Source organism: Rattus norvegicus, chromosome 16, assembly GCF_036323735.1.
Source record: "Rattus norvegicus strain BN/NHsdMcwi chromosome 16, GRCr8, whole genome shotgun sequence".
Classification (NCBI taxonomy): Eukaryota; Metazoa; Chordata; class Mammalia; order Rodentia; family Muridae; genus Rattus; species Rattus norvegicus.
The window spans coordinates 74,097,698-74,123,369 of record NC_086034.1 but is presented as its reverse complement, the minus strand read 5'-3'; the positions used below and the strand labels follow the sequence as shown (position 1 = coordinate 74,123,369).

The following is a 25,672-nucleotide window of genomic DNA, read 5'->3' as shown; positions in this document are numbered from 1 at the left end:
TGCATGTTCTGAGTGCAGATGTTCACAGAAGCCAGAAACATCAAGTTCCCCAGACTAAGTGCATGTGTGTATGCGTATCTATGTATGTATGTATGTATGTATGTATGTATATGCATGTGTGTGCCTGTTCTGAGTGCAGATGTCCACAAGAGCCAGAAACATCAAATTCCCCAGACTAAGTGCATGTGTGTATGCGTATGTATGTATGTATGTATGTATGTATGTATGTATGTATGTATATGCATGTGTGTGCCTGTTCTGAGTGTAGAGGTCCACAGAAGCCAGAAACATCAAGTTCCCCAGACTAAGTGCATGTGTGTATGCGTATGTATGTATGTATGTATGTATGTATGTATGTATGTATGTATATGCATGTGTGTGCCTGTTCTGAGTGTAGAGGTCCACAGAAGCCAGAAACATCAAGTTCCCCAGACTAAGTGCATGTGTGTATGCGTATGTATGTATGTATGTATGTATGTATATGCATGTGTGTGCCTGTTCTGAGTGTAGAGGTCCACAGAAGCCAGAAACATCAAGTTCCCCAGACTAAGTGCATGTGTGTATGCGTATGTATGTATGTATGTATGTATGTATGTATGTATGTATGTATATGCATGTGTGTGCCTGTTCTGAGTGTAGAGGTCCACAGAAGCCAGAAACATCAAGTTCCCCAGACTAAGTGCATGTGTGTATGCGTATGTATGTATGTATGTATATGCATGTGTGTGCCTGTTCTGAGTGCAGATGTCCACAGAAGCCAGAAACATCAAGTTCCCCAGAGCTGGAGTTATTGGCAGTTGTGAGCCACACGGTGTGGGTGGTCAGAATCCAACCCTTGCGTCCTCTGTAAAAGTAGCATGTGTCCCCACCACTGACCCATATCTCTAGCCCTGCCGTCTAATCTTTCATCAGGACAGCCTGACATGTCCTCTGTCCTCCTGGAGCTGAGGAGGCTCACCCAGAACTGAAGCAGCCTCCGCAAACTTGCCGGTGTGTGACTATGACCACTCCCACTACACAGTCCTTTTCTCTCTGCATCAGGGAAAGAGAAGGAACCGCACAGGGTGTTCTACATGAGGTTTAGGCTGAAAATGATAGACTTCTCTGCAATTACAGCCAACCACAGGCCCCGCTGCTAAGTGTTATGTTTGCCTTTCAGGCCAAGGGCAATTTCCGTAACTGCTAAATTAATAGGCAAACCACAAAAGCAGTAGTTCAGGGTTTCTGCTCACACTTCCTGTGTCTGAATCGCCCAGACACTAACTTAGCCCTTTTCTGCCAGTGGATTAATGGTTTAGGAAACACTTTCTTCTTGCTGGGTTTTCTCCCAAAGTAACACTCAGTAGCCATGATGCCATTGCCCCATGCTACTGCATGCAGAGGTAGAATACCCCAGGGTATAACTGTCTGACCAGAGCTTGACAGACAGGCCCCTGCGTGGTCTCGTGGAAAGTGTGGAAATGGTTCAGTTTTCTGCTGCGTCTCATCTTAGCCAGGATGCTGGGAATCAGAGAGCGAGACCCACTACTGTGTCTGTACTTGACACTATAGAAGCAAGGTCTCTAGTTGGTTTGTGCTTGTGCCATGGAGATCATAACACAGTTGAGGGGTTCAGGCTGTGCCACAGAGGGTACCCCATTTATTTGTCCTAGAAACGATCCATGATACATGGTCATTTCCGGTGTGTTAGGTTTCCACAATGATCTCAATGCCTTACAATAGACACGGTACTGGGATAGACAAAACTGAACTGTCACAGGCCGCCTTCAGGTCACTGTGACCCCCTGACTCTGGGAAGGCCCAGGCCTGAGAACCCTTGCAGCCTCTCAGTCAGCAAAGGAATACCAAGGCTGTTGTTGGTAGCACTGTCTGAAACCCTCAGCTGTGCACTGTATTCTGTAACACAGGCACTGACCCACCACATCTAGGATGGGACCGTCCATCCTGTTCCCTTTACACCACTGATTCTCAACCTGTGAGGTCGTGACCTTTTGCAGGGGTCCCGTATCAGATACGCTGCATATTGGATACTTACATTATGATTCATAACAGATGGCAAAATTATAGTTATGAAGTAGTAACAATAATAATTTTATGACTGGGGGTCACCACAACACGAGGAACATGTGTTAAAGGGTCGCAGTGGTTAGGAAGGTTGAGAACCACTGCTCTACACAAAACCATGCTCGAAAAGAAGAGAATGCACCCCCTCTTCCTATTACAATAAGAAAAACCGCAGGAAGCCAACACAGACTAATGCACACTTGGTGTTCTGATTCTCAGTGCGGGGAGGACTTGTACACGATGAGGTCAGATTCTTTGACTTGGATCCGTGGCCTACTTGCCCTAGTCCTGCGGTTCTGACCACATGACATGGGAAATGCCCAAGCCCATTTTCCTCGGCAAAACGATGCTGAACCTAATCTTTGGACTCGCAAACCAATTCTGCATCCAAGGGAAATGGCATTTGCTTTACATCAAACTCATTTGTGGTTTCCTGACTTGTGAGTCCCCAGAATTTGAACCCATCATGTAAAAAGGCAGCCCAAGGGGGAAAAACATGATACAGTCATCTAAGGCGGGCACTCGGAAGGAAAAGACGATGCTCGAACAGCATCTGTTGGATGCAGATGATCTGGGGTGGGGAGCAAAAGCAACCGTGAAAGAGAATGAGTGTGATAAAAATGTTGGTGAGTAGGACAGACCAGGTATTACATGTTCTTGAATGAATATACAGGATGCTGTATAAATGTACAAGATGTGTATGTTGATCCTATCACATTCTTGTCTTGCATCTATTAACAATATTTCCCCTAGTCTGTACAAATATATTGATTGATGATTGATTTCTTTTTAGGGTCAGCCAATTTTTATTCACTAGCTCTGTAGTAAAAGGTGTGACTTCCTTCCTCTCCAACTCCTCCGTGTCCCTATTCTGGGCAGCTGCAGGGGTTTATGGATTCCCCAACTCTGCTGTTCCTCCTCTCTAAAGCTAATAAAGTTAACTTTCTGAATATATTCCTAAATTTTTTTCAACCAAGAATTCATGAAAACTGTGAGTCACCTTAGGCAGAGCATGGTAAACTCTGCTGGCATGGGAAAGAGTGACTTTTAATCATATGGTGCTGACATGTTCACGTATGACAACTATGTCTGCACGCGCCGTACTTGAGGCTTTGCATATCCTTGTGCTTGGAGGCTGCATGTTTTCGGATCCTTCTGTTCCACTCTCCCGCTTACGTTTGCCCTCAGCGTGGCTAAAGGCACCTGGTAACAACAGTGCCACAGCCGGCACGCTAAGCTTACTTGCAATTTCCTTAGCCAAACACGATTTTAAAATCTCCCAGCGGGCCTGAAACACGTACACTTAGCTCTTTCACTTTGATGTATGCTAAAGTAAGACATATTCAGTGTTGTGGAAAACAGGGTCGGGGTTTATAGTTTCAGGGGATTTCAGCTCCCTATTGCAGAGAAGGCGTGGCAGAAGGAGTCCATTGGTCCAGTCTGGCAGGAGCACAGAGAGGCGGGTCACACTGTGAGCTTTGATCTGCAAACAGGGAGTAGAGTGGACGGGAACCAGGGCTGGCTTATAACTTTCAAGGCCCAATTCTACTTTTCCTAGCCAGGAATCACCTTTGAACAGCTGCACTGCCTGTTAAACTCCACCGAGAGTGGAGACTAAGCATCCAAACAAAGGCATTCAAACATGAGGAAAATGAATATATTTCTGTAAGAAAACATGCTTTTTCCTCTGCTAATTAACTGTGCAGGGGCCCTGATGCTATTCTCTCAATAGCATCAACGTAAAGCGTTCCTTAAGAGTCTCCCTTTCCTTTTTCTCTATAAAGAACCCTCTTCTTCTTCTTCTTCTTCTTCTTCTTCTTCTTCTTCTTCTTCTTCTTCTTCTTCTTCTTCTTCTTCTTCCTCCTCCTCCTCCTCCTCCTCCTCCTCCTTCTCCTCCTCCTCTTCCCCTTCCTCCTTCTCCTCCTCCTCCTCTTCTTCCTCCTCCTCTTCTTCCTCTTCCTCCTTCTCCTCCTCCTCCTCCTCTTCCTCTTCTTCTTCTTCCCTTTCTTCTCCTTCTCTTCCCCTCCTCCTCTTGCTCCTTTTCTTCCTCCTTCTCCATTTTCTTGTTCTTCTTCTACATAAGCAATATAGATATAACACGTGTACAACTGAAAATATCTTAGTAAAATGGATCATTAATAACTTCCAAAGGAAAACACACTTCAAAGTTGATACCATATTTGCAAGTGTTATAGATTAATTTCCCCACCAAAATACATGTTAAAAACATAACCCATGGGGTTGGGGATTTAGCTCAGTGGTAGAGCGCTTGCCTAGCAAGCGCAAGGCCCTGGGTTCGGTCCCCAGCTCTGAAAAAAAGAAAATAAAATATAACCCGCACTGTGAAGCATTAAAGAGAGGAGCAAGGTAGAACCTTTGAAAGGTGATCAGGTTGTGAATTAGAGGAATAACCCTCTCATACCTTCATGAATTAGCAAGCCGCTAAACTATCCTGAGAACTGGTCTTTTATGGAAGCCAGTGTGGTGTATCTCTTGGGTGTACCTCTCACTTTTCCATATCAGGGCTTTTCAGAGAATACCCCCATCAAAAAGGACCTAACTTGATGCGGCCTCTCAAACATTAACCTCCCAGCTTCCAGAACTGTGTGCTGATCCAACTCTCATCCTTTAGAAACTAGGCTTACTATGGTATTAAGTTATTATGGAGGAAAGTCATCGATAAAAGATCAGAAACAGCCACTGACCTCCCATTGAGACGTTTTCACAAGTGTGGGGATCTTACAGTCCACTGTCGTTTGCTACACGAGGTGTTCAGATGTGCTCTAGTGATAGGAATATGGTAGAAAAGTAAGAGCGGCCACAGGGAATGAGCCAGCAGTTAGCGATTTCATCTGTTAGAACAGGGTAGGCAGCAGCCTTGACAGCAACTGGCGTGTGTAGTGAGTACCACGGACTATTGGGGCATGTGTGGTGTCTCTGTTTGGGTGCCCTTTTACAGTCAGGGAACATTTCTTTGTATACATGTACATTTAAAGGAGAACATTTAAAATTGGCCAGAGGCGGTTCAGGGAGGTTAGCTTGAATGGCTGTGCATATAATTACCTACTGCACATTATAAGTCCTGGAAGTCTGGGTCATCTAATATGGGGGGGGCAGTTTGGTCAAAGGGTCCAGCCAGTGGGTGCCAGGCTAACCACTCTGTGGTGTCAGGTTACGGTGTCCTTACTCTAGCCACTTAAGAACCCTGGACTATCCTTGTGAAGACTCCTTTATGGCTTCTTTTTCAGGCCTCTTACTGATGGCCAGAGTTAAAATAGCAGCAAAAGGACTAAGACATGGGGTTGCACTTGGGCATAGCGGAGTTTCTTACTGTCTGTGAGTAAAATGCCTAGTTGCCCAGAGAGATGCACAAGCCAGAAAAGCCCGCGTGAATATGGAGAACAGCGTGTGATTTCAGAAACAAGGCTTTGGTAGCAACTGAGGCAAATATGGACATGAAAATAATTTATTAATGAACTAGTTGCGATATTGTGCCTACACTAAGAAAGGTGGTTTTTTTTTTCCCTTGAAGTTCAACTCCATGGCATGGATTAGACACAGGGCAGAGGAAAAGTTACAGTGACACACTGATTTTAGTCTCGTCAGGAGAATTAAGTCCCCAGTTCAGTGTGGAACTCAACTAAGAAAAGGTCCAGGGCACCTGATGTGGAGAAAGGGAGTGAGAAGATGTTAGAGGCCATCAGTATGGACTTATGATGCAGATAAAGGCGGAGCCCCATTAGCTAGCCCAGGAAATTCACACCAGGTGGTATTTACCCCTCATCTTTCTTGTTCTTTCTGGGGCACAATTTTCCTTTCGTTTCTCTTTATGATCCCAAGGAAGAGAGTCATGATGAAAGGCAGGAAGATGAAGAAGCCCAGGATCACCCAGCTGTCCGCGTGTTGACTCAGACGCTTTGTAGCCAAAGCCGAATCTGGAAAGGAGACACCAGAAAGGACAGGTTGATCTGAGTCGCTTTAATCTCACGTGTAGTGTGCGTAACGTGGCTAATGCTGTGGCAGACTACAGGTGACTATCTTGGGGTAAATAAGAGGACTCTTCAAAAGCACATGATACATTTTCCACAGGTCTTTTCCCATTGATGTTTTTTCCATGTTTATTTAAGTTTTCTGGTACACTTGTGTGGAATGGTTCACTGGTAATACCAGTGCAAAAGATACCACTGACCAACCTACCCACATCCCAAGGCTCTAAGCTCTTCTAGAAAGGAGGGGGAAAAAATCCCGTGTCCACAGCAGAGCATCTGTGAACAATGACAACAGCTGTATATTTCAAACACCGAGAAAAAAAGACACTGAAGGTTTCCCCCACAGAGTCATAAATTATGGAAGAACCAGGTCTGCTCAACCTGATTCAAATTCTTATTTTATGAATAACTTAATAGCAACTCTCATTTAAATATTTAAGAATTCACTGCTAATAAAGCCTAAGTGAAGAGAAACTTGGTTATAAAACTTTTATCTACTGTCTTGCTAGATAAGCCTCTCTCCATGGATGAACACATTTTTATCAAACCATGTCTTTTCATGTAGTATTAACATTTTATGTGTACAAAAATTCCCTTTCGCACCAGCACCACATCTGTGTCCAGGTGCTAGCTATCCTGGAATAAATATAACCAAGGCAGTGAAAGATTTATGGAATGGAAGATTTATGAACCTGAAAAGACAAAATGGAAGGAGACCCTAGAAGACCCGTGCTCCTGAATTGGTAGGATCAATATTGTGAAGAAGAAATCTGCAGACCAATGTGGTCCACATCAAAATCCCAATGCAATCCTTCAAAGAAATTGAAAAAAAAATCTTAAATTTCACAGGGAAACACAAAAGACATAGGATAGCCAAAATAACAATAAACAATAAAAAAAAATCTGCTGAAGGTATTACCTCCCAGATTTCAACTTATGCTACAAAGCTATCATAATAAAATGGCCCAGGACTGGTATAGAAACAAGTGTGGAGGTCAATGGAATAGAACTGAAAACCCTAATCCAAGCCCACGCTGCTTCAGGCACCTGAGTGTCTACGAAGAGACAGGAAATGCACATTGGGTAAAAGACAGAATCTTCAACAAATGGCGCTCCACAAACCAGGTAAGCACAAGAACTAGACTGGCTCCGTATCTCTGCCCTGCAAGAAAGGACTAGAGTCCGATGGATCGAGAAGTTCACCAGAAGTCCTTATCCTGTGAATCCGGGAGAAGGAAAAAATGGGGACTAGGTTTGAACTCCTTGGCCCAAGAAAGGACTTCCTGAACAGGACCCCAGAGTGTGCAAATGTTAGGATGAACAATTGACAGATGGGACCTCATGAAACTAAGACACTTCTGAACAGTCAAGATGTGGCCGTTTGAGTGAAGAGGCAGCTTACGGAATGGCAGGTCTTGATCAGGCAGGTCAAATCGGGGGTTAGTATCTAGGACACACAGAGAACAAACAAACACTCCTGAACACCAAGACTAAAAACTGGAGCATAGACCTAACCAGGGTTCTTAAAAGACAAAATACAAATGGCTGAGAAATATTTTTTTAAAAGTGTTCAACATCCTTGGCAATTAGGGAACTAGAAGTTAAAACTACTTTGTGATTTCACCTTATCCTAGTCAAAATGAATAAGAAAAAAACCACCCCCGACCCCCACAAATAATGATTAATACTGGTGTAGATGTAGCAGGAGAACTTACTCACTGCTGGTGTGAGGGGAAATTTGTGCAGCCACTACACAAATTAGTGAGGTTTCTCAAAAAAGCTAAAAACACATGTACCACATTACCCAGCTCCACGAATCTCGGACATACACCCAAAGGACTCTCTCGTCTATGATAGCATGCTTGGTCATCCATCTTCATTACGCTCTACTCATAACACCCAGCAAATGGAAACAGCTAAATGTCCATTAGCTGGTGAATGGATAATGAAGGTGTGGGACTGTAGGATGATGTCATCATGCAGGTGTGCGCAGGTACAAGATAGAATGAGGCCTGTCATTGGATGAGAAGAAAGGATGGGCGGGAGAAAAGTTTTAGGAAGAGGAAAAGATGGACAGGAAGCTGCCTAGAGAACATGGAGGCTGATGTTACGATTCCATTCTGTACCCTTATGAATGTTTTTAAGGGATGGGTGTGTATAGGACTTTGTACGTGTAGGTGGGCAATTGTATCTTATCAACTGGATCAGAGGTTATTGCATTGTGTGTTCTTTCTTGTGGAGAATTAAGTTTAAGAGTATGTGGCAGTGGGACACTGAGCCGTCACAGAATTGCGATGTATATTTCTGGTATGGTGACGACTTGCCTTGGGAACTAGATAGGTAGAGAGATTGCTGTCAGCCTCAGAGAGAAGCCATCGGCAGTGTGATACGGGATGGAGCAGAGTAGGTGAGAGGCTTTGCTGACTGAGATGAGGATATCTACCAGATATCTTGGGGGACTGCAGTGCCAGACCTAGTGGGAGTAAAAGACAGCCCTTTATTTATTTATTTATTTTTTATAATTTTACAGCAACATGGGACAGTTACACAGGGAACATCATTCAGATGGTAAGGAAATGAAATTCGCAAGTAAGTGGCTAGAACTAGAACCAATCACTCCAAATGAGGTAACCCAGAAAGGCAAACATCCAACAGCTTTTTCTCATCTGTAGGCATTAGCTTTGGATCTTCAGATACGTGTGTGTTAGTTGGAACAGCTAGAGAAGTCGGGAGATTACTAAAGAACCGTGGGGGTTCTCTCTTAAAGAAGATGGAGATAAAACATGGTGGTCAAAGGGGTAAAAAGGAATAAAGGAATAGGAAGCCAGGAAGCAGACCGGGGATGGGAAGGCAGGGTAAAGGGGACACAGGGAAGGACACTAAGGACTTCTTGAAAAGATCACATGGAAATTACTACTGTAGAGGCTTCCTAACACACACACACACACACACACACACACACACACACACACACACCAGAGTTTAAGTGGATTTATGCAAGAATGGAATGACAAAGCCCCCACAAGACACCAGAAGTGAGCAAATAAAATGTTCGTTATCAGGAGCGGGTTACCCCTTTGTGAGTTTGGCCAACGAAGGTTCAAAGATCCAACAAATATTACAGGCTGTAGTGGACACTCTTGGTTACGCCCTAGAATGTGAGGTTAAGACCTTATTACTGGACACAGCGCAATATTGAATCATGGGACGTCACAATGTCAACCTGTCACCGTCTAGAAGGTTTCCCTCTACTGGAGAGTGTTCACAGGGCTGGAAAGTGCTTTGCATGTGACTGTAAAAAGAAAAGTAGTCAGTGGACTTCCCCAGCTGGGAACCATGCGAGCTACAATGCCTGGCTCGGCAAGGGACGGTGGCTGGAAATGTCATGGGCCCCAGGGGAAAATCCACCACTATTGGGATAAGAAGAGGGAGCCCCAAGTTGGGGGAGTGTGGTGTTTAATCACAGCAATAGGGTGTAATTGCTCTAACTAACACAGTTAGGGTCTTTCATTTTAGCCCAGGCAAACCTCAAGCTTGTAGCAATCCCTCTGCTTCAGACTCCAGTGTGTTGAGACTACAGTCATGTGTTCTCACTGTACACATTTAAACAGATTATATCTGTTCTGGTTAACCCCTGACTCTGTCCTCAAACATTGTACAGGCTCCTTGAACCTTTTGCTTCATGTGTCAATTTACAACTGTGTTTTAGTCGTTGATGTTCTTCAAATACATGATACATAAATCAATGTATTGATTGCCATTTATATTCATTTATACATCTGCTTCAGGCTAATATACCTAACATCATTGCTTGCTGGGTAATATATTTGATTATTGAACTTCTATGTTATTGTATATGTTGACTGTCTGAGACGTGGATCTCAATATTATTCCTCCCTCAAACGCCTGATAATATGGTCATGGAGGGAATATATGAAGGAATGAATGATTGATCCAGAGGGTAACTTATGATACTGCCCTTATTCACCATAGAAACAAGGAAACTATGAGCGTGTATTCAGAATGGGACTTACCATTATTTCCCGGCAGGAATACATTTATATTTTGCTGTACATTTTCTTGTTTCATTCAGAATGAACAGGGTATTTCAGAGTTGTTTTTCAACAATGTTCAGTTTTAATAATATGAATTATAGTATTAATATTATTAATATATATGACTTTTAAATTTTTACTTAATGACATTTATTAAAACTTAAGAGTACAATTCTATTTCTGTTGACTTCATTAAATTGGTTGAATGCACCTGAGAAAACTCATTACAAATACGGTACCAGATTAATCTATTGTAATTGGGCCCTGAAAGATTTGACTAACATGTCAAATTTATTATATTATTATTATTGTTATTATTATTATTATTATTATTATTATTATCATTAATTATTGATTACTACCACAGAGAACAACACTCTACTTGCTTTGGAAGTTTAGTTTTACTGACCAGTTCGGAGAAGGTTTCCATCGTCAATGCTGCCCCCTGGTGATCCAATCTGTAAGTTACAATCTGGAGGCCTGTAGTCAGGGAAGCATTGGCAATGACCAAAGTTATTACATATCTAAAATGGAAAAATATGCAGTCATTTTGAATCACCTTAGTAGTTGGATCTGATGTAAGCGACTGAAATACGTACAATATCTTTAAGGTTTTTGTAGCTACACGATATGAGGAGTATGCTAGAAAAAGTAATTAAAACCTCGGTAGCATAATCCAAGGGCAAAATGACCACAATGTGAAAATATATTTTAATTCTTATTGCCTATTTTTTTAAAGTGCTTTGTCTTCTCCGATAATATTATAAAAGTGAGATGTAATTGCTTTATGACATGCCAGCCTATGCGTTATATTGCTGTGATAAACACCATGACCGAAGCAGCTTGGGAAGGAGAGGGATTTATCCAGGTTTCATTGCAGCTAGCAGCTCATTCCTGTCAGCAGGAGCTCAAGGCTCAAACTGAGGGGTAGGAGCTGAAGCAGAGGCCACTGCCTCCTGGCCTGCTCCCTGTGGCTTGCTCAGTGACTTCTCTTATACAGCCCAGGACCCCTGCCAGCAGCTACACTGCCCACAGGGCAATCATTAGTCAAGAAAATGTACTGCTGACTTGCCAATAGGACAGTCAGATTGAAGGGGCTCCCTCTTCCAAGATAACTCAAGGAGCCAACAACACCCCAACCAACCAACCAACCATCCAACAAACAACAAACCAGAAAAACAAAAAACAAAAAACAAAAAACAAACAACCAAACAAACGAAAAACCCTAGTGCGTGACCTCTATGTTCAGAGATGAATCAGTTGTCTTCACAAATACCTTTTAAAAACATTTTGATCATTTTTTAATGCGTGTGAGTATGTACACATGAATGAAGCGACCCATGCAGAACAGAAGCATCGGATTCTGGCTCCTGCACTTTGAGCTACAGGAGGTCCTGAGGAGAGAGCAGCAAGCCTTACCTGCTGAGTCTTCCCTCTAGCTCCCCAGTGAGCCTTTTACAAAGATTCAATTCTAAAGTATGTTCCTCATGACAAAAATCCTAGTTGTACTTTTAAAAGGCATTTCCTTTTATGTTTTTCTTCTTTAAAAAATTCATTGGCGTTTTCATTCAGTATATTTTGAGTGTTTATTTCCTCCTTTAACTCTTCACATCCAACTTTGTTTTCTCCTTCCCTCCTCACTCATAAGAATAAGAGAGAGAGAGAGAGAGAGAGAGAGAGAGAGAGAGAGAACATACCAAACAAAAAGAACACCTCCTCCTCCTCTTCCTCCTCCTCCCCTCCCCCTTCTTCCCCTCCCCCTTCTCCTTCCCCCTGGACAAACCCCAAACTGGGGAGTTTATTTGTGTTGGCCAACTCCATGGGACCTGCCCAGTGGTGCAGTAGATGTATTTAGTGCCACTCTTTTAAAGAAAAAAGATTTTCCTTTTGCCAGCAGGAATCAGTTCCCAAACTAGGTTCTTAGGAGTTGGATGCTGTGATCACATCCCCCTCAGTCCTGGGACCCCATTTACCCTGAGCCCGTGCTGGTTCTGTGAGCCCTGTGAGTCCATGGGTGCAGCAGTGTGTTCGGTTCAGAAATTCCATTCCGTGGAATCAACCATCAGCTCTGGCCCTTCCAACCCCTCTGCCTCCTCTTCCTCATAGACCCCTGACCCTTGAGCAAAGGGTTTGATGATGATGCCCAGTTAGCATTCAGTGCTCCAAAGTTTCTCAGTGTCTGCACACTGGCCAGTTGTGGGCCATTATGTTAATTCCCTTCTACTCAAAGGAGGAGCTTCTTTGGTTTAAGGGTTGATGGAGGTACTGATCTATGGCTGTAGCAATAGCTTATTCTGCGTCCTTTTATTGCTATGTTTGTTTAGCAGAATACCAGTAGGAGAGTTTCCTCTATGTCCATGACTTTTCTAATCTCAGGTTCTGGGCCACTTTCATCAGGTATTGATTCCATCTCACGGAGCGGCCTTGACTGCAGTCGGAAGGTGATTGGTTACAACCGTGACACTTGTGCCACTATTGTATCCGGGCGGTTTTTCATGCAGGCAGGCCACGGTTGGAGGTCACAGGGTTTGGACCTGGGTAACACCGATGCCTACCTTTCCCTCCAGTAGCATGCAGAGAACCTTCCAGCAATATGAATGATAGGCATTAAGGATGATGTTTCTAGTTGGACACCAGCCTGACTTCTCCATGTTTGGTGACATGAGTAAGTATGGTCTTCAGCAATAAAGCCTTACCACCAAGATGTGAAGAGAGTCTTATATAGGCTTGGCTATAGTCTGAGATGTTTGGGGTGCTCACGGGACCCCTGATGGCTCAGCAAGATGTAACCTTTTCCTGGCACTGGACATTGGTTGAGGCATTCTGTCTCCTATTATATGCTGAGAGACACTTAAAGGACAGTTCAGCATTCTTAGTCACCAGGGATATGCAAGGTAAAACTGCTTTGAGATTTTATCTTAACTCCAGTCAGAGAGGCCAAGACCAATAAGACATATTACAGTATGTGCCAGGGAGGGTGTGGGGAGAGGAGGACAGTTATTCATTGCTGCTGGGAGTTCAATATACAGATCTGTCAAGCTAAATTATGTATTTAAGAAAATGTCTACAACAACCAATACTTTTCACTGTTGAAGAAGAGCAAAGATAGATAGCTTTGTTTTATGATCCAGATACACTAAAAAGCCACAGCATCCACAAAAATTTGGTATTGACAAGGAAAATAGAAAAATAAACCCAAAGAATAGGAAAGGAAGTCCAATATTAGAGTCACATAAGTTAGTTTTCCTTTAAAAATCTTTTTTTGGAAACACAATATATATATATAGATATAGATATATAGATATATAGATATAGCGAAATATGAATAAACATCAATGAAAAAATTTTAGCAAATCCAAAATATCAAGGTAAAATATTAAATAATCTATTTTGAAAAGTGTGTCCAGTGAAGGAGAATATAAAAAATTTAATAATATCTACTGTTCTCATCTGCTTTATTAAAAGCATTAAGAATAAAACATTGAGAGGAAAAGCTAACAGAGGAAAGCCACAGAACATGCCAACAATCACAACTACAGAGAACAGAAGCACAGCGAGAGCAGGTCTTCTGTGCTGAGACTTCCACACGCCCCAAGTCTAATACCATTAGAGACTGGAAGAGTGGATGCAGCTAGATCTGGAGAAGCTCGACTTCAATCATCTTCTGTTGATTGCACTACACACCGGTTCCCTTTTAGGAAAATAAGGAAGGAAACAAAGACCCTTCTCTCCCTAGACTGGTAAATGACAGTCAAATAAAATGCAGTGCCCAGGCAATGGAAATTTTACATTACTAGATCCAAGCAAATAAACAATTGGGAGAAAATAAAACTGTCGCCAAAACTAAGTGAAGCATCCAGTTCACTGAATAGCATTAGCACTTGGTTTTCTCGTATTCATCCACTAGACAGAGACGTGTCTTTTAAGAGCATAGCTGTCAGTTCTCCAGAACAGGAAGGAGACTGGCTTTGAATCACCCCCTAGTATCTGAACTGTGAAACTACTGACAGAGACACTTACCCCATTCCCTTTGCACTTCTTAGCGGCGTTGCAGTCGTTTCCCGTGAAATTAACTTCTTTGCAGCTTCCATTTATACAGTACTAGAATTAAACCCAGAATATTCCCAGTCACAAACGTCGTGTAAAACAAGAAACACCACTATGCATTACCTGCACATAAAAGGCGTCCAGGGCCTGCTTACCCATTTTTTGCTTTGATTCTAATGCAAACCTTCCGGCTTTCTAATGTAGCTCCCTCAACAGCCAAGGCTGTTGTCAGTGGTGCCAAAGTAACAGGGTTGGATTTTGATTCCCACAGTCTGAATGGACAGAAACTCTCACTGCACTTCCTACACTGTTAACGTTGGTTATGGGTAGAAATCAAAAATGTCCCCTTAAGGCTGGAGAATAACTGCTGTGAATCTTTGTGGGGGCATACAACAGAATCATAGGGAGGAGTAGTCTGACTTTGTTTTCTTAGGCACTGTCAAAGTGTTACAGGCCAGCGTGGTAACCAAATGATGATTTGGGTGTGCGATGATCTGGGCCGCATTTACCTTTTTCTATTTCACTTGGCTTGAATGCTTACTTTTTCCAATTGTGAACATAGGAATTAAGTCATTCACAATATGCAAATGTCAAACGAGAATGAAAGTTATCTCTTTGCAATTATTTGTTCAAAATTACCATACAACTAATAAATAAATCGCATATACTGGCTTTCCTGTGGTCCTAACATTCAATATTCAGTGTGATATTAAGTAGTCTAGCTGGATCCATTTAGACACTAAGAAGAAATAAAAGATATCCAATCATAAGGGAAATAGTAAAATTGTTTATAGATGACAGGATCATACAGTTGTCTATGTAAACACACAGACTCAGGCTGCAGATAGACTCTGTATAATTAGACAGCACAAAGACATATCTTCGAATGCACACAGGGTGATATGCTACAGAGAGAGCTGTGCAAACACTCACAGGCTGACACACTGCACATAAATGTCTGAGTAGACACATAATATTCAGACTGACAGACTGTAGTCGAACGGCCAGGCAAGCACACACGGGCTGACACACTGCACACAGATGCCCGTGCAAATATAGCCAGACAGCACACAGATGACTGCAAAAAAAACCACACACATGGACTTACAGATTCATGTACAAACACACACAGACTTACAGACCACACGCAGATGCATGTGCAAACACACACAGACCTGCAGACCACACAGATGTAAGTGGAGACACAGTCTTACAGATCACACGCAGATGCATTGTGCAAACATATAGACTGACAGACCGCCTGTAGGTTCATCTCCCAGCACACATAGTTTCACATGCTGTACACTGATGCCTTTGTAAACACACGCCAACTGAGGGACTGCACCCAGGTGCCACAGAAACACACACGGATGACAGACTACTCACAGGTGCCTGTGAAAACACACACTAACAGACTATACATAGATGGATGTGCAAACACACACAGACTGACCAACTGCATACAGGTGCTTGTGTAAACACTCACTACACACAGATGAACATGGAAACATGTAGAGAATGACAAAATGCGTAAGATGCATAAGCAAACATACACACTTACAGATTACATACATACGCACATGCCAACACTCACACAAACATGGTACAACTAATGAGTGAATGCAGCCAAGTTTCAGGATAACAAAGTAACATAAAAATCAGCTACATTTCTACTAAAAAACAATGGACAAGCCAATGAATATTTAATAATTTTTGTAATAATAATAATAATAATAATAATAATAATAATAATTGTACCAGCTGGTTTTATGTGTCAACTTGACACAGGCTGGAGTTATCACAGAGAAAGGAGCCTCCCATGAGGAAATGCCTCCATGAGACCTGGCTGTAAGGCATTTTCTCAATTAGTGATCAAGGGGGGAGAACCCAGCCCATTGTGGGTGCTGCCATCCCTGGGCTGGTGGTCCTGGGTTCTATAAGAAAGCAAGCTGAGCAAGTCAGGAGAAGCAAGCCAGTAAGTGACATCTCTCCGTGGCCTCTGCATCAGCTCCTGCTTCCTGACCTGCTTGAGCTCCAGTCCTGACTTCCTTTGGTGATGAACAGCCATGTGGAAGTGTAAGCTGGATAAACCCTTTCCTCCCCAGCTTGCTTCTTGGTCATGATGTTTGTTCAGGAATAGGAATCCTGATTAAGACAATAATTTTACTTAGAAGTTAATATAGTCAAGAAGAGAGAGGCAGATTCAGGCCCTAGACTTAAAAGCTGTCTCCCTGCCAGGCAGAGTAACCTGTGTCCCTACCCAGGAGCAAGGCACTACCCTCTAACAAGCTAAAAACTGTCACTTTTAGAGACTCGCTTACCAAGTTCTTCCTTCACAAGGTGGTCATGCTTGGCATTTTTGGAAGTTTGCTTGTCCCCACTTTCATGAGGAGAAAGCTAGCATGCTGTCCTGGCAGACATAGTCAGGGCACACTGCCTGGCATGAGGTGGGCCCCAGTGCTTAGGCCTCTTGCCCCACAGTCTTATGGGAACTCTGATCAAGTTGTCTGGGGTTACTGTCACATTGGAAACTCTGGGCGGAATGACACACTTTCTTTACGGCTTACTCATCTATTTGGGGGTAGACTTCCTCCCACGTAGTCTGAGTGAGAGCTGCATGCATCTCACAGGTCAGAACTGCCTTCCCTGTGGGCTTCTCCATAGTGAGAGCTAGTGTCATTAAGATGTTCCAAGATGAGAGAGGCAAGCTAGGCACAACTCTTCCCTTATCTGATGGTCCAAACTTTCCTCTATTCTAGCTGTGAGAAGCGAACTCACAGATGTAGCTCACAGAGGAAGTTGACTGCCCAAGGCAGCCAGCCCCAGGACCTGGGTTCCTGAGCATAGGTAAGCTTCCGTGGGGGTCATGATCTCCATGATCTTGGAGATCAGAACTGGCTTTGCCAGTAAATGCTACAGGCCATTGTCCTGTAGCAAAGGGGTTTATAAATAACTACTTTCAACCTCTCGGGGCTATTAGTGTATTTTCTGAGCTGTGTCCCCTCATGCCCCTAGACTAATAAACTCTAGTTCTCTCTTGCATATACGTGTACACTTGCACATACAGATATGCATACACACACTAGCTTCTCTCTGCGAGATGGCCATTATGGCTAGTATTGCTTTGACTCTTGCAAACTATTCCCCCTTACGCTCTGGTCACATACATAAGCACATAATTTGATTAATATGGACATGGCTTGCAGTGAAGTAAGATGAAACGAAAATTCACTTTTACTGTGGGAAATTATTAGGTCTAAAAAAATAGGACTTGGTGGTTAGTAGACTCTTGGGTTAAAATGATCACTAAAGCTCCCTCTCATTGCTGTTTGACACCATATGGGAAACCAACAAGAGTGCCAGGTTCCAGCTGTGGCAGCCCTCATGGCAATTAGCATAAATTAACACAGCTGAGCGCAGTCTTCAGCCGCTTACCATTTGTGGTCCACACACAGTGCCATCAGCCACGTATGCGTTATCTTTGCCGTCTGATCTCATAGATAACCCAGGAGGTATGGAGAGACACACGCTGCCATGGACATACGAATACAGGACAGATTGAGTAGAGCTTTTATAATTCTTGTTTGGCCGAAAACAAGCTAATTTTCCACACAGAACATCCCTGGAAATGGAAAAAGAGAAAAGTCTTCATTATTGTTTTGATTCTCGGTGATGCTGGCTTCCAATTAAGGGTCTCTCGGGTAGCAGCATAAATGTTTGGTTATCTGTATAAAGCCAGGAAAATGATACGATGGTGACATTTTTTATGATGTTATAAGATTTTTCAAAACAGGAGCAGATAAGCTCAAACAGGTTAATTAGCGCCACGGCAGTCCTGAAATGTATATACTGAATTCACACATGTTCACTCAACTGTATTTTCTGTATTTTCTGTCTCAGGGGTCACTGAGGCTTACTTTCACACAGTTCAGCCAGTCTGGACCTGTGACCTGAAAGTTTCCCAATGGTGGCTAACCGCTTACTCTTTCTGCATCTTTTGATTATGCACTGTTATTTTATTATTATACACATTATTATACCATAGAAAGCCTGGCTAATGCGCTAATGAGTCCCCAGGGTCTGCCTTTCTCTGTCTCCCCACCGCATCTGGCTTCCTCCCCATGAGTTCTGTGGCTCTAACTTGGACAAGCATTTTCCTGTCTGAGCTAGAATCTTCCCAGCCCCTCTGTGACTTTTTAAAATATCCAAGTGTATTTTTGGCAGTGTTTGTTACAAGGTAATCACTCCCGTTACTGGACCCAGGAGCTGTTTCACGTTTTAATAAACCGAGTCACAACAGTCCGAATGGAGCCACTGAGACACGTTCTGCAGCTTTTTGGAAACGACAAACAAGATGAAAATTTCTTTCCTCTCAACAGTCTTATGTTGTAAGAAAAAATTAAAATACTTGCTTTAGGATTATTGCCAACTCCAGACTTAAAGCACAGCTCAATTTTAATTCTTAGTTGAGAACAGAACTCCCAATTTTCTGACCTTTGGCAGCTTCCCCTTAGTAAGCACAGTTCCATTCCCCATTCGGTCTCATCCTTCGGATAGGCGAGCGCACGTGCACAGGGCAATCCGCCTGTGTGCTCGTCCGCTCGCCGGACGAGATTGTTTTCCTACCATACAACTTGCTAGTTGCTGTCACTTAGTAGAAGTCTCCCACCAAACTTATCACGGCTCAGAGAAACAGTTACTTTCTAAATACGTACTTCTGTCCACAAGGTAACGAGTATGAATTTTTAGAGTCACAGTTTGCCAGATTTTCACGTTGCGAATTAACTTTTTCAAAACAGGCGTAGGAAGCGCCTTGAGAACCTAAAATGGAAACATGTTAAGTTATTACCTTTAATCCAAATTACATGCTCTTTAGTAACAGGCTAATGAAGCTGTCATTTCAAAATGGGTACTCATTTTTCGTGCTCTGTTTGATTTCCTTGGGCAACCTGCCAATGTTGTAACACAAAACAAAAGGGATTATATCTATCGCCACAGGTTACATCGATGTATTTACTTATTTGTTGTTTTCAAACAAGTTGTGTCATGTATTTCAGACTGGCCCTTGGTCTTGAAAATCTCCTGTCTCAGCCTCTTGATGGTTGGAATTTTAGGCATGTCCATCTTTGTGTGGACACACACGCACATGTCTGTATGTGGAGGTCAGAAGAAAGTTCATATATTGTTCCTTGGGCACAATTCACATTGCTTTTTTAAAAAGTATTGTATTTTATATGTATGCATGCCTATGATATTCAATTCTCTAACTGGTGAATAAGTAAATAATCAACAGAAATAAATAGTCAGAATTAAATGAAGTGTTTGCCTCCCATAGCCTAAGACACCTCCATTATTTCTTCCAGACCTCAGTCTTCTCTTTATTGGAAAACATCCATCATCTTTATATAAAATAATAGAGAAACCAACTTTAAAAAACCGCTGAAAGGGAGATAAGCACTATGATAAGGGATTTAAACAAGATAATGAGATTTACAAGGTTGATTTCAGTAAGGTCCCAGGAGACACAGGCAACAAGGGTCTTTTGTCAGCTGGAAGAGGGTACCAAGACCAGCCCAGAGGGAGGGGACTATATGCTTAGATTTCCTACACTAGTTCACGCCTAATTGCCCAAGGTATTTTAAATTTTACTTGTTATATTTGGAAAGGATAAAATGACCTTGCTTTTGGTAGAGCTACAGATGAGGATGGCTGTATGTTCTTATATTAATCATGTTTTGATATGACTCTCTGCTAACCAGACCTCCTACCTTACATAGAACTGCAGGAGACCATAAATGGCATAGATGGCAAATACCCGAGGGGTTGCCCTCCAGATCGGAAGCTAGATGACAGAGTCGTGGTAATAAAGACAATTTGGTACGGGAACAAACATAGACGTGTAGACCAATGGAACGAAGTCAAAGCCCCAAACATGAGCATACGTAACTGACGCCACCTGATTTTCAACAAACATAACAAAAACAAACACTGGAGAAAACACAGCAGCTCCCACTCATGTTGCTGGGAAAGCTGGATGAACACATGTACAAGAATGAAAGTCAGCCTCTATGTATCCCCCTTACAAACAGACTCCAGATGGATTGAGGATCTGCCTGCATGTGAAACTCAAGACATTCACACTGCAAGAAGAAAATACAGACAGTCCCTACAGGATACAGGGTTAGGGAAGGACCTTCTGAGTAGGACCCCTTGTGCTCGGAAATTGAAACCCACAACTGACAAGGGATAAAGAAGCAAGGTTGTGAAGCAGGAACCTTTGCCAACTCCACATCCGACAGAGGACTAACGTCCTCACTTAGTGACGTTCCACTCCAGGTTTTAATGGGAAGCTGATCCTTTCCTTCAGGTCATGTTGTCTTGGATAGAAAGCTCGATCATCCTAACCGCTCTCCCACCTTAGGGACCAATCATAGCCACAAGACTCTCTGATCATTTTGAAGGATGGTTTCCTGCTAGCTCCTTTCCCAATCCCGCCACTCTGACCTCTAACCTTGCATTGTAAATCGGTTGTATATTCCGATTATTTCAGTGGCCCTACATATAGACAATCATGTTGGGGCGCACTAAAAACACCAGCAGGAATGTGGGAGTCTTATCTGGATTTCTCTAAAATGTTCGTTGTAGAAGAAAAGAGAGACGAACAAGACCAAGAGAGGAGGATGCTGGTTCAAAGCCAGCCTCGACCATAAACCTAGACTATCTCAAAACAAACTAAACATGCTAAGAATCCTGAGCAGTTCGCATCAGGTAGCCTGTGATGGCTGCTACAGTGCAGCTCAACACTCAGGAAGCTGGTCACCCCTAAATGATATCCACTCCAAGCTTTGTAAGCTTTGTGTTCTCAATACTGGACCATAAATGTGGTGGATAACAGAATTACCGTGTCACAATCTACGTATTTGCTATTTACATTTTAACAGAACTTAGGAGGTATAAGCAACAATTTTTTTTTTGTAAATCAAACCTTGAGAAGAGGCACGCATGCACAACAATTTCCTTGGAAGTTTTTTTTTATCATGTCTATAATTTTTTTCTTTATTTTCAGTTTAGCTCTTCTTAAAAGTGTAACCCAGGCTCTTCCTCAGTGAGGCTCTCGAGTATGTAATATAAAGCCTGCAGAGCGACCCAAGCTCAACACGAGTACAAAAGAAAGCGGTACCTTTTCCAAACAAACTGACGCACTGGTCGTTAAGAGCTTGGCATCGTCCATTGTAGCAATATGCCGATCCCAACCTGCACAAATGACCATCCAACGCAAAGGTGTCAGGGACACAGTGGCTAGAGGATCCATCGCAATATTCTGTGAAATCACACTCTGGGTCAACAGCCTTCCTACAGGGAGTGCCTGCTGCTGACAGCTGGGGACAGGAAAAAGATCAGGGGCTGTGAGTGACTCTACAGGTATTTGCCAAAGAAAATGGCTAAACATGTCTGGTTGTAGCTAACCGAGGGACTAAGGGACTTAACCAAACTAAGAGTTCTAGCAAGGGAAAAGTCAGGTAGGACACCCAGCGGGAAGCACAGAGAACAGTAATTCTCTAGGACGTGCCCAGATCCCCTCTGTCAGCAGGCTTGCAGCCATTAAGCCTTATACTCCACAGCGCATGCGTATTCTGACTCAAGCAGCAAGTGGATTGAGAAGCACGGAACTGAGGGGTTGGGGATTTAGCTCAGTGGTAGAGCGCTTGCCTGGCAAGCGCAAGGCCCTGGGTTCGGTCCCTGGCTCTGAAAGGAAAGAAAAAAAAAAAAAAAAGAGAGAGAGAGAGAGGCACGGAACTGTTCCTACCCCTGATGTTGACAAGCCAGAAGCCAGTTTCAGCCTTGACACTGACTAGCTTATTTGTGTAAGAGATATAGAAAGAATCTTCTTTATACGTGTAAACTAGGATTGTAAATCACACTCTTTAACAGAAAAGTGTTGAGAATAATGAATGATTAATAATGTGTGGGCACATCCTACTACATATACATGCATATGCATAAATATGCGTGCACACACATCTGATATTGAATTAATATCTAATAAAAGAAAATATGTAAAATAGTATCTTTAAAGTAATGAAAAAAACCTCAATTTAGAATTCCATACCCTGAAAATATGTAAAAAAAAAAAAAAAAAAAAAAAAAGGAACGAGAGGACCGTCAAGATGCCTCAATGGACAGGAGGGTCTGCCGCCAAATGTGATGGCAGGAGTTCAGTATATGGAAACCTCATAGTGGGAGGAGGAAACCGGTTCTTACAAAAAGTCCTCTGACTTTTGTGGCAAAGACATGACCATTCACACACACAAATGATTAAAAACTAATGAGAAGTAAAGACTTTCCCGGGCAAACAGTAGCTCAAAGAATCCCTTCTCAGTAGACCAGAATATAAGAAATAGTAAAAGAAGGCTTTCAACTTCAAGAAATATGATCTGATGGCTGGAATGTAGCTCAGTGGTAGAGCACATGCCTAGTGTGCACACAGAGGAGGTGTACAGCTCAGTGGTAGAGCACACATCTATGTGCACACAGGGCAGGAATGTAGCTCAGTGGTAGCAGTTAGTAAAATGATACTTGAGAAATCTTAATAGGAAAAAGTAAAACAGAGCTGTAAGTTATGTTGTTTTATTTTGCCTTTAATTTGCACAGCAATCACAGGCATCACATGTGGAAACTTGGATCAGTGCATTTACTTTGGCATTTTTCTAAAACATGCCATACCCCTTTCCTACAGGATTCAGCAGGCCTCACTACAAACAACCAGCTAGAAGTGGGTTTAATATTTTTGAGAGAGCAGAATATAAAAGAAGAAAACAAACTGGTGAGTGTTAGGGACTGTGTGTGGACTGTGTGTGGACTGTGGTGTGTGGACTGTGGTGTGTGGACTATGGAGTGTGGATTGTAGTTTGTAGAGTGTGGTGTGTGGACTGTGGTGTGTGGACTGTGTGTGAACTGTAATATGTAGACTGTGTGTGAGCAAATGGCCTTAGGAGGCCATGGAACCGCCCCCGCCACCCTTGAGGAAGATGCTGGCTATGACGCTGGCTGTTGTAACACTCAGAAACTCTCATTGCCCAAGTTTCACTGCATTAAATTAGATACTTACAGAGAATTTGAGCTAAACGAAGGTGCAAGCCTGAAACCCCAGAACTCAGGAGGCTGAGGCAGAGGGATTTCAGGCTTACAGTCAGCCTGGGCTATAGACTGGCAGCTTATCTAAAACCAACCCAAGGCCTGAGAATGTTCAATCTTTAGCGGCACAGAAGTTGAGGACAGTTGGGGAAAGGGAACAGGTGAGATTTTTATTGACTGGTGACTTGTAAGAATGGGAGCCCTGAAGTATTTTGCATTAAGGAGCTTGCCCTTTCTTCCAACCGTATTGTGTCAGGGACACTGGTGTACCTCTGCTTCAGGTTATGCCATGGTTTGTTGTGCTGGCAAGATAGGTCGGTGGTTAAAGGCCTTGGATGCCAAGCCTGGAACCTGAGTTCCATCCCCAGAACACACATGGTAGAGGGAGAGGACCTACCCCCCACAAGTTACCCTCAGCCCTTCACATATGCCTCATGACATGCACGTGTGTGTGTGTGTGTGTGTGTGTGTGTGTGTGCGCACACACGAAGCCGTATTAAAAATCAATTAAAGTGTCATCCTTCCAATGGCAGGAACCATGTTTGGATGCTCGCACTCTACCCTTTGCAATCTGTTAGAGCTTTGCACAGCACATGTGTGTCTGCTACTCACACTATAATTTTAAGTCACTGTTTATCTGACTTTGAGTTATCTGGTTATTGGCACTTTCCATAATGTTGCGTACACATGCTACCCTGTCTGGGCATTTGGAAGATGATCAGTTTGGTGGTTTCCATACCATAGACTAGGAAGCACCGGTAGGAGACGCCTGTTTTAAGTCCACGGTACTTTAGCGTGGAATCCCTCCTACATTCTTTGTGTGACCGCGTGCTGACTTGGTCCGTCCAGTCTTGTATCACTGTGCTGAGGCTTCCCTTCACACACTCACCTCACACTTGGGTGTGCAGCACGTTCCAGATCCACACTGTGCTGAGCCTTTCAGTTTGCATGTTTCGTGGTTGCAGCACTCTTTAAATTGACATTCCTACAGTTTCGGGAGAAAGAGGATCCTGGTCAGGAGAGACACCATCCCCTCATCCCAACCCCTCCCCGCACCCCATACACAGCTTCTCCTTCCTTCCCTCCCTTCTCCCCTTCCTTTCTAAGACAGACTCCTATGTAGCTCTATCAGCTTGTCAGTGACAAAGCCTGCCTGCCTGCCTGCCTCCAGCTGCCGAGGGCCAGCATTTTGGGAGAGAGCACCACCACTTCCAGCTTTTTGACTCTTTCTCCTTTTTCTCAACTTTCATTTGCATGCTATGCTCCTAACTACAATTGGTGAAGTTTCACCCTCTTCTGCTTTTATTATTCTTAGACTCCCCCAAAGCATGTGTAATCATAAGAACTAAGGGAATGTCATTGAAATCAGTTGTTGAGACATAATGTGAACATTTGGGTAATTGGCTCAGAGTCTGCTGGTCTGAAATATGTTTTGGGGGGAACCGTGAGTTTGCAGAAGAAATGCAAACTTTCTCCAGTTCTCTCATTAATTTGTTTGCTATTTCTATTGTGGATAAAGCTAAATGTTAGGAAGTCACATAAAGTATTTATTCATGGACTCTCCCCCCACCAACAGTGTTAATAGTGACCTCTACTTATGACATAATACACCTACAATTGTAAAAACAAAATAATATGGAATGTGTATGTCATGACAGTGTTTGAGGCTTCTGATGTCACAGTTATTTGCATTGACTCCAAACATGATACTTTTATGATACCCTTGTTATTCATTTCACCTTTACAGAGTTCAAATGACCCCCATTGCCTCCTGATTTTTCCATCGAAGACACTTCAGTCCGTCTTCCTTTCTACTCTAGTAATTTCAGGTCATCCTGTTTGGCCTTTACTACCTTCCGGATGATTCTTACAGCACACAAAATAGGAGACCAGTACTGGGGGAGGGTGCTCTGTCAACTTCAGAGTCATGCTACCTCAGAAAGTCATAGGACCTTGCAAATATCAGTTATAGATTTTGTCTGTACACTAGGATTGATCACTGCGGGTATCATATGGAATGGTCTCTGTTTTTAGATTGTTGCACTCCTCGACAGGAGTATTAAGCGACAACATTTAACTGTATTCATCAAGGGAGGGGCAGTTGGCATGATGGCACAGAACACAGCGAGCAGTCTTGACCTGCACGCCAGAGGCTCACTTAACAGGAAGAAGTGCCTCAGACATTTGCTTAGAGTAACCTGGGCAACCACTCCTAGGTGTCAGGCACACTGCAGTCTTTATTGGAGACTGCTGGAAAGAATTGTGAGTCAATCTGATGGTTGGCCAGATTGGGTTCCTTGGGGCTGTGTGGCATGACTGACATCCAGATTCTTCGCTACCTATCAAGTATAGGCCTGCGTTTCCTCCCTGACACTGCGTGGG

The 25,672-nt window shown here is 43.1% G+C and overlaps 1 protein-coding gene across 13 annotated transcripts in view; it reads right to left on the bottom strand.

The window, feature by feature from the left end:
• The window catches only part of Adam18 (ADAM metallopeptidase domain 18), a 72,888-nt gene that overhangs the window by 4,492 nt on the left and 42,724 nt on the right, over positions 1-25,672 (bottom strand). For 3 of the 13 annotated variants that reach the window (XM_039094794.2, XM_063275671.1, NM_001375316.1), the window contains 7 exons: positions 24,180-24,275; positions 21,336-21,534; positions 18,871-18,976; positions 17,591-17,777; positions 14,129-14,209; positions 10,518-10,632; positions 5,842-5,999 (listed from right to left, as the gene is read on the bottom strand). In XM_039094794.2, coding sequence (XP_038950722.1) covers positions 5,845-5,999; positions 10,518-10,632; positions 14,129-14,209; positions 17,591-17,777; positions 18,871-18,976; positions 21,336-21,534; positions 24,180-24,275 — 939 coding nt within the window. In that variant the 3' untranslated portion in view covers positions 5,842-5,844. Of the gene's footprint in view, positions 1-4,769; positions 4,848-5,516; positions 6,000-10,517; positions 10,633-14,128; positions 14,210-17,590; positions 17,778-18,870; positions 18,977-21,335; positions 21,535-24,179; positions 24,276-25,672 lie in introns of those variants that run through there. The other 10 variants (XR_005494666.2, XR_010058312.1, XM_039094795.2 and 7 more) reach the window with 5 other exon arrangements.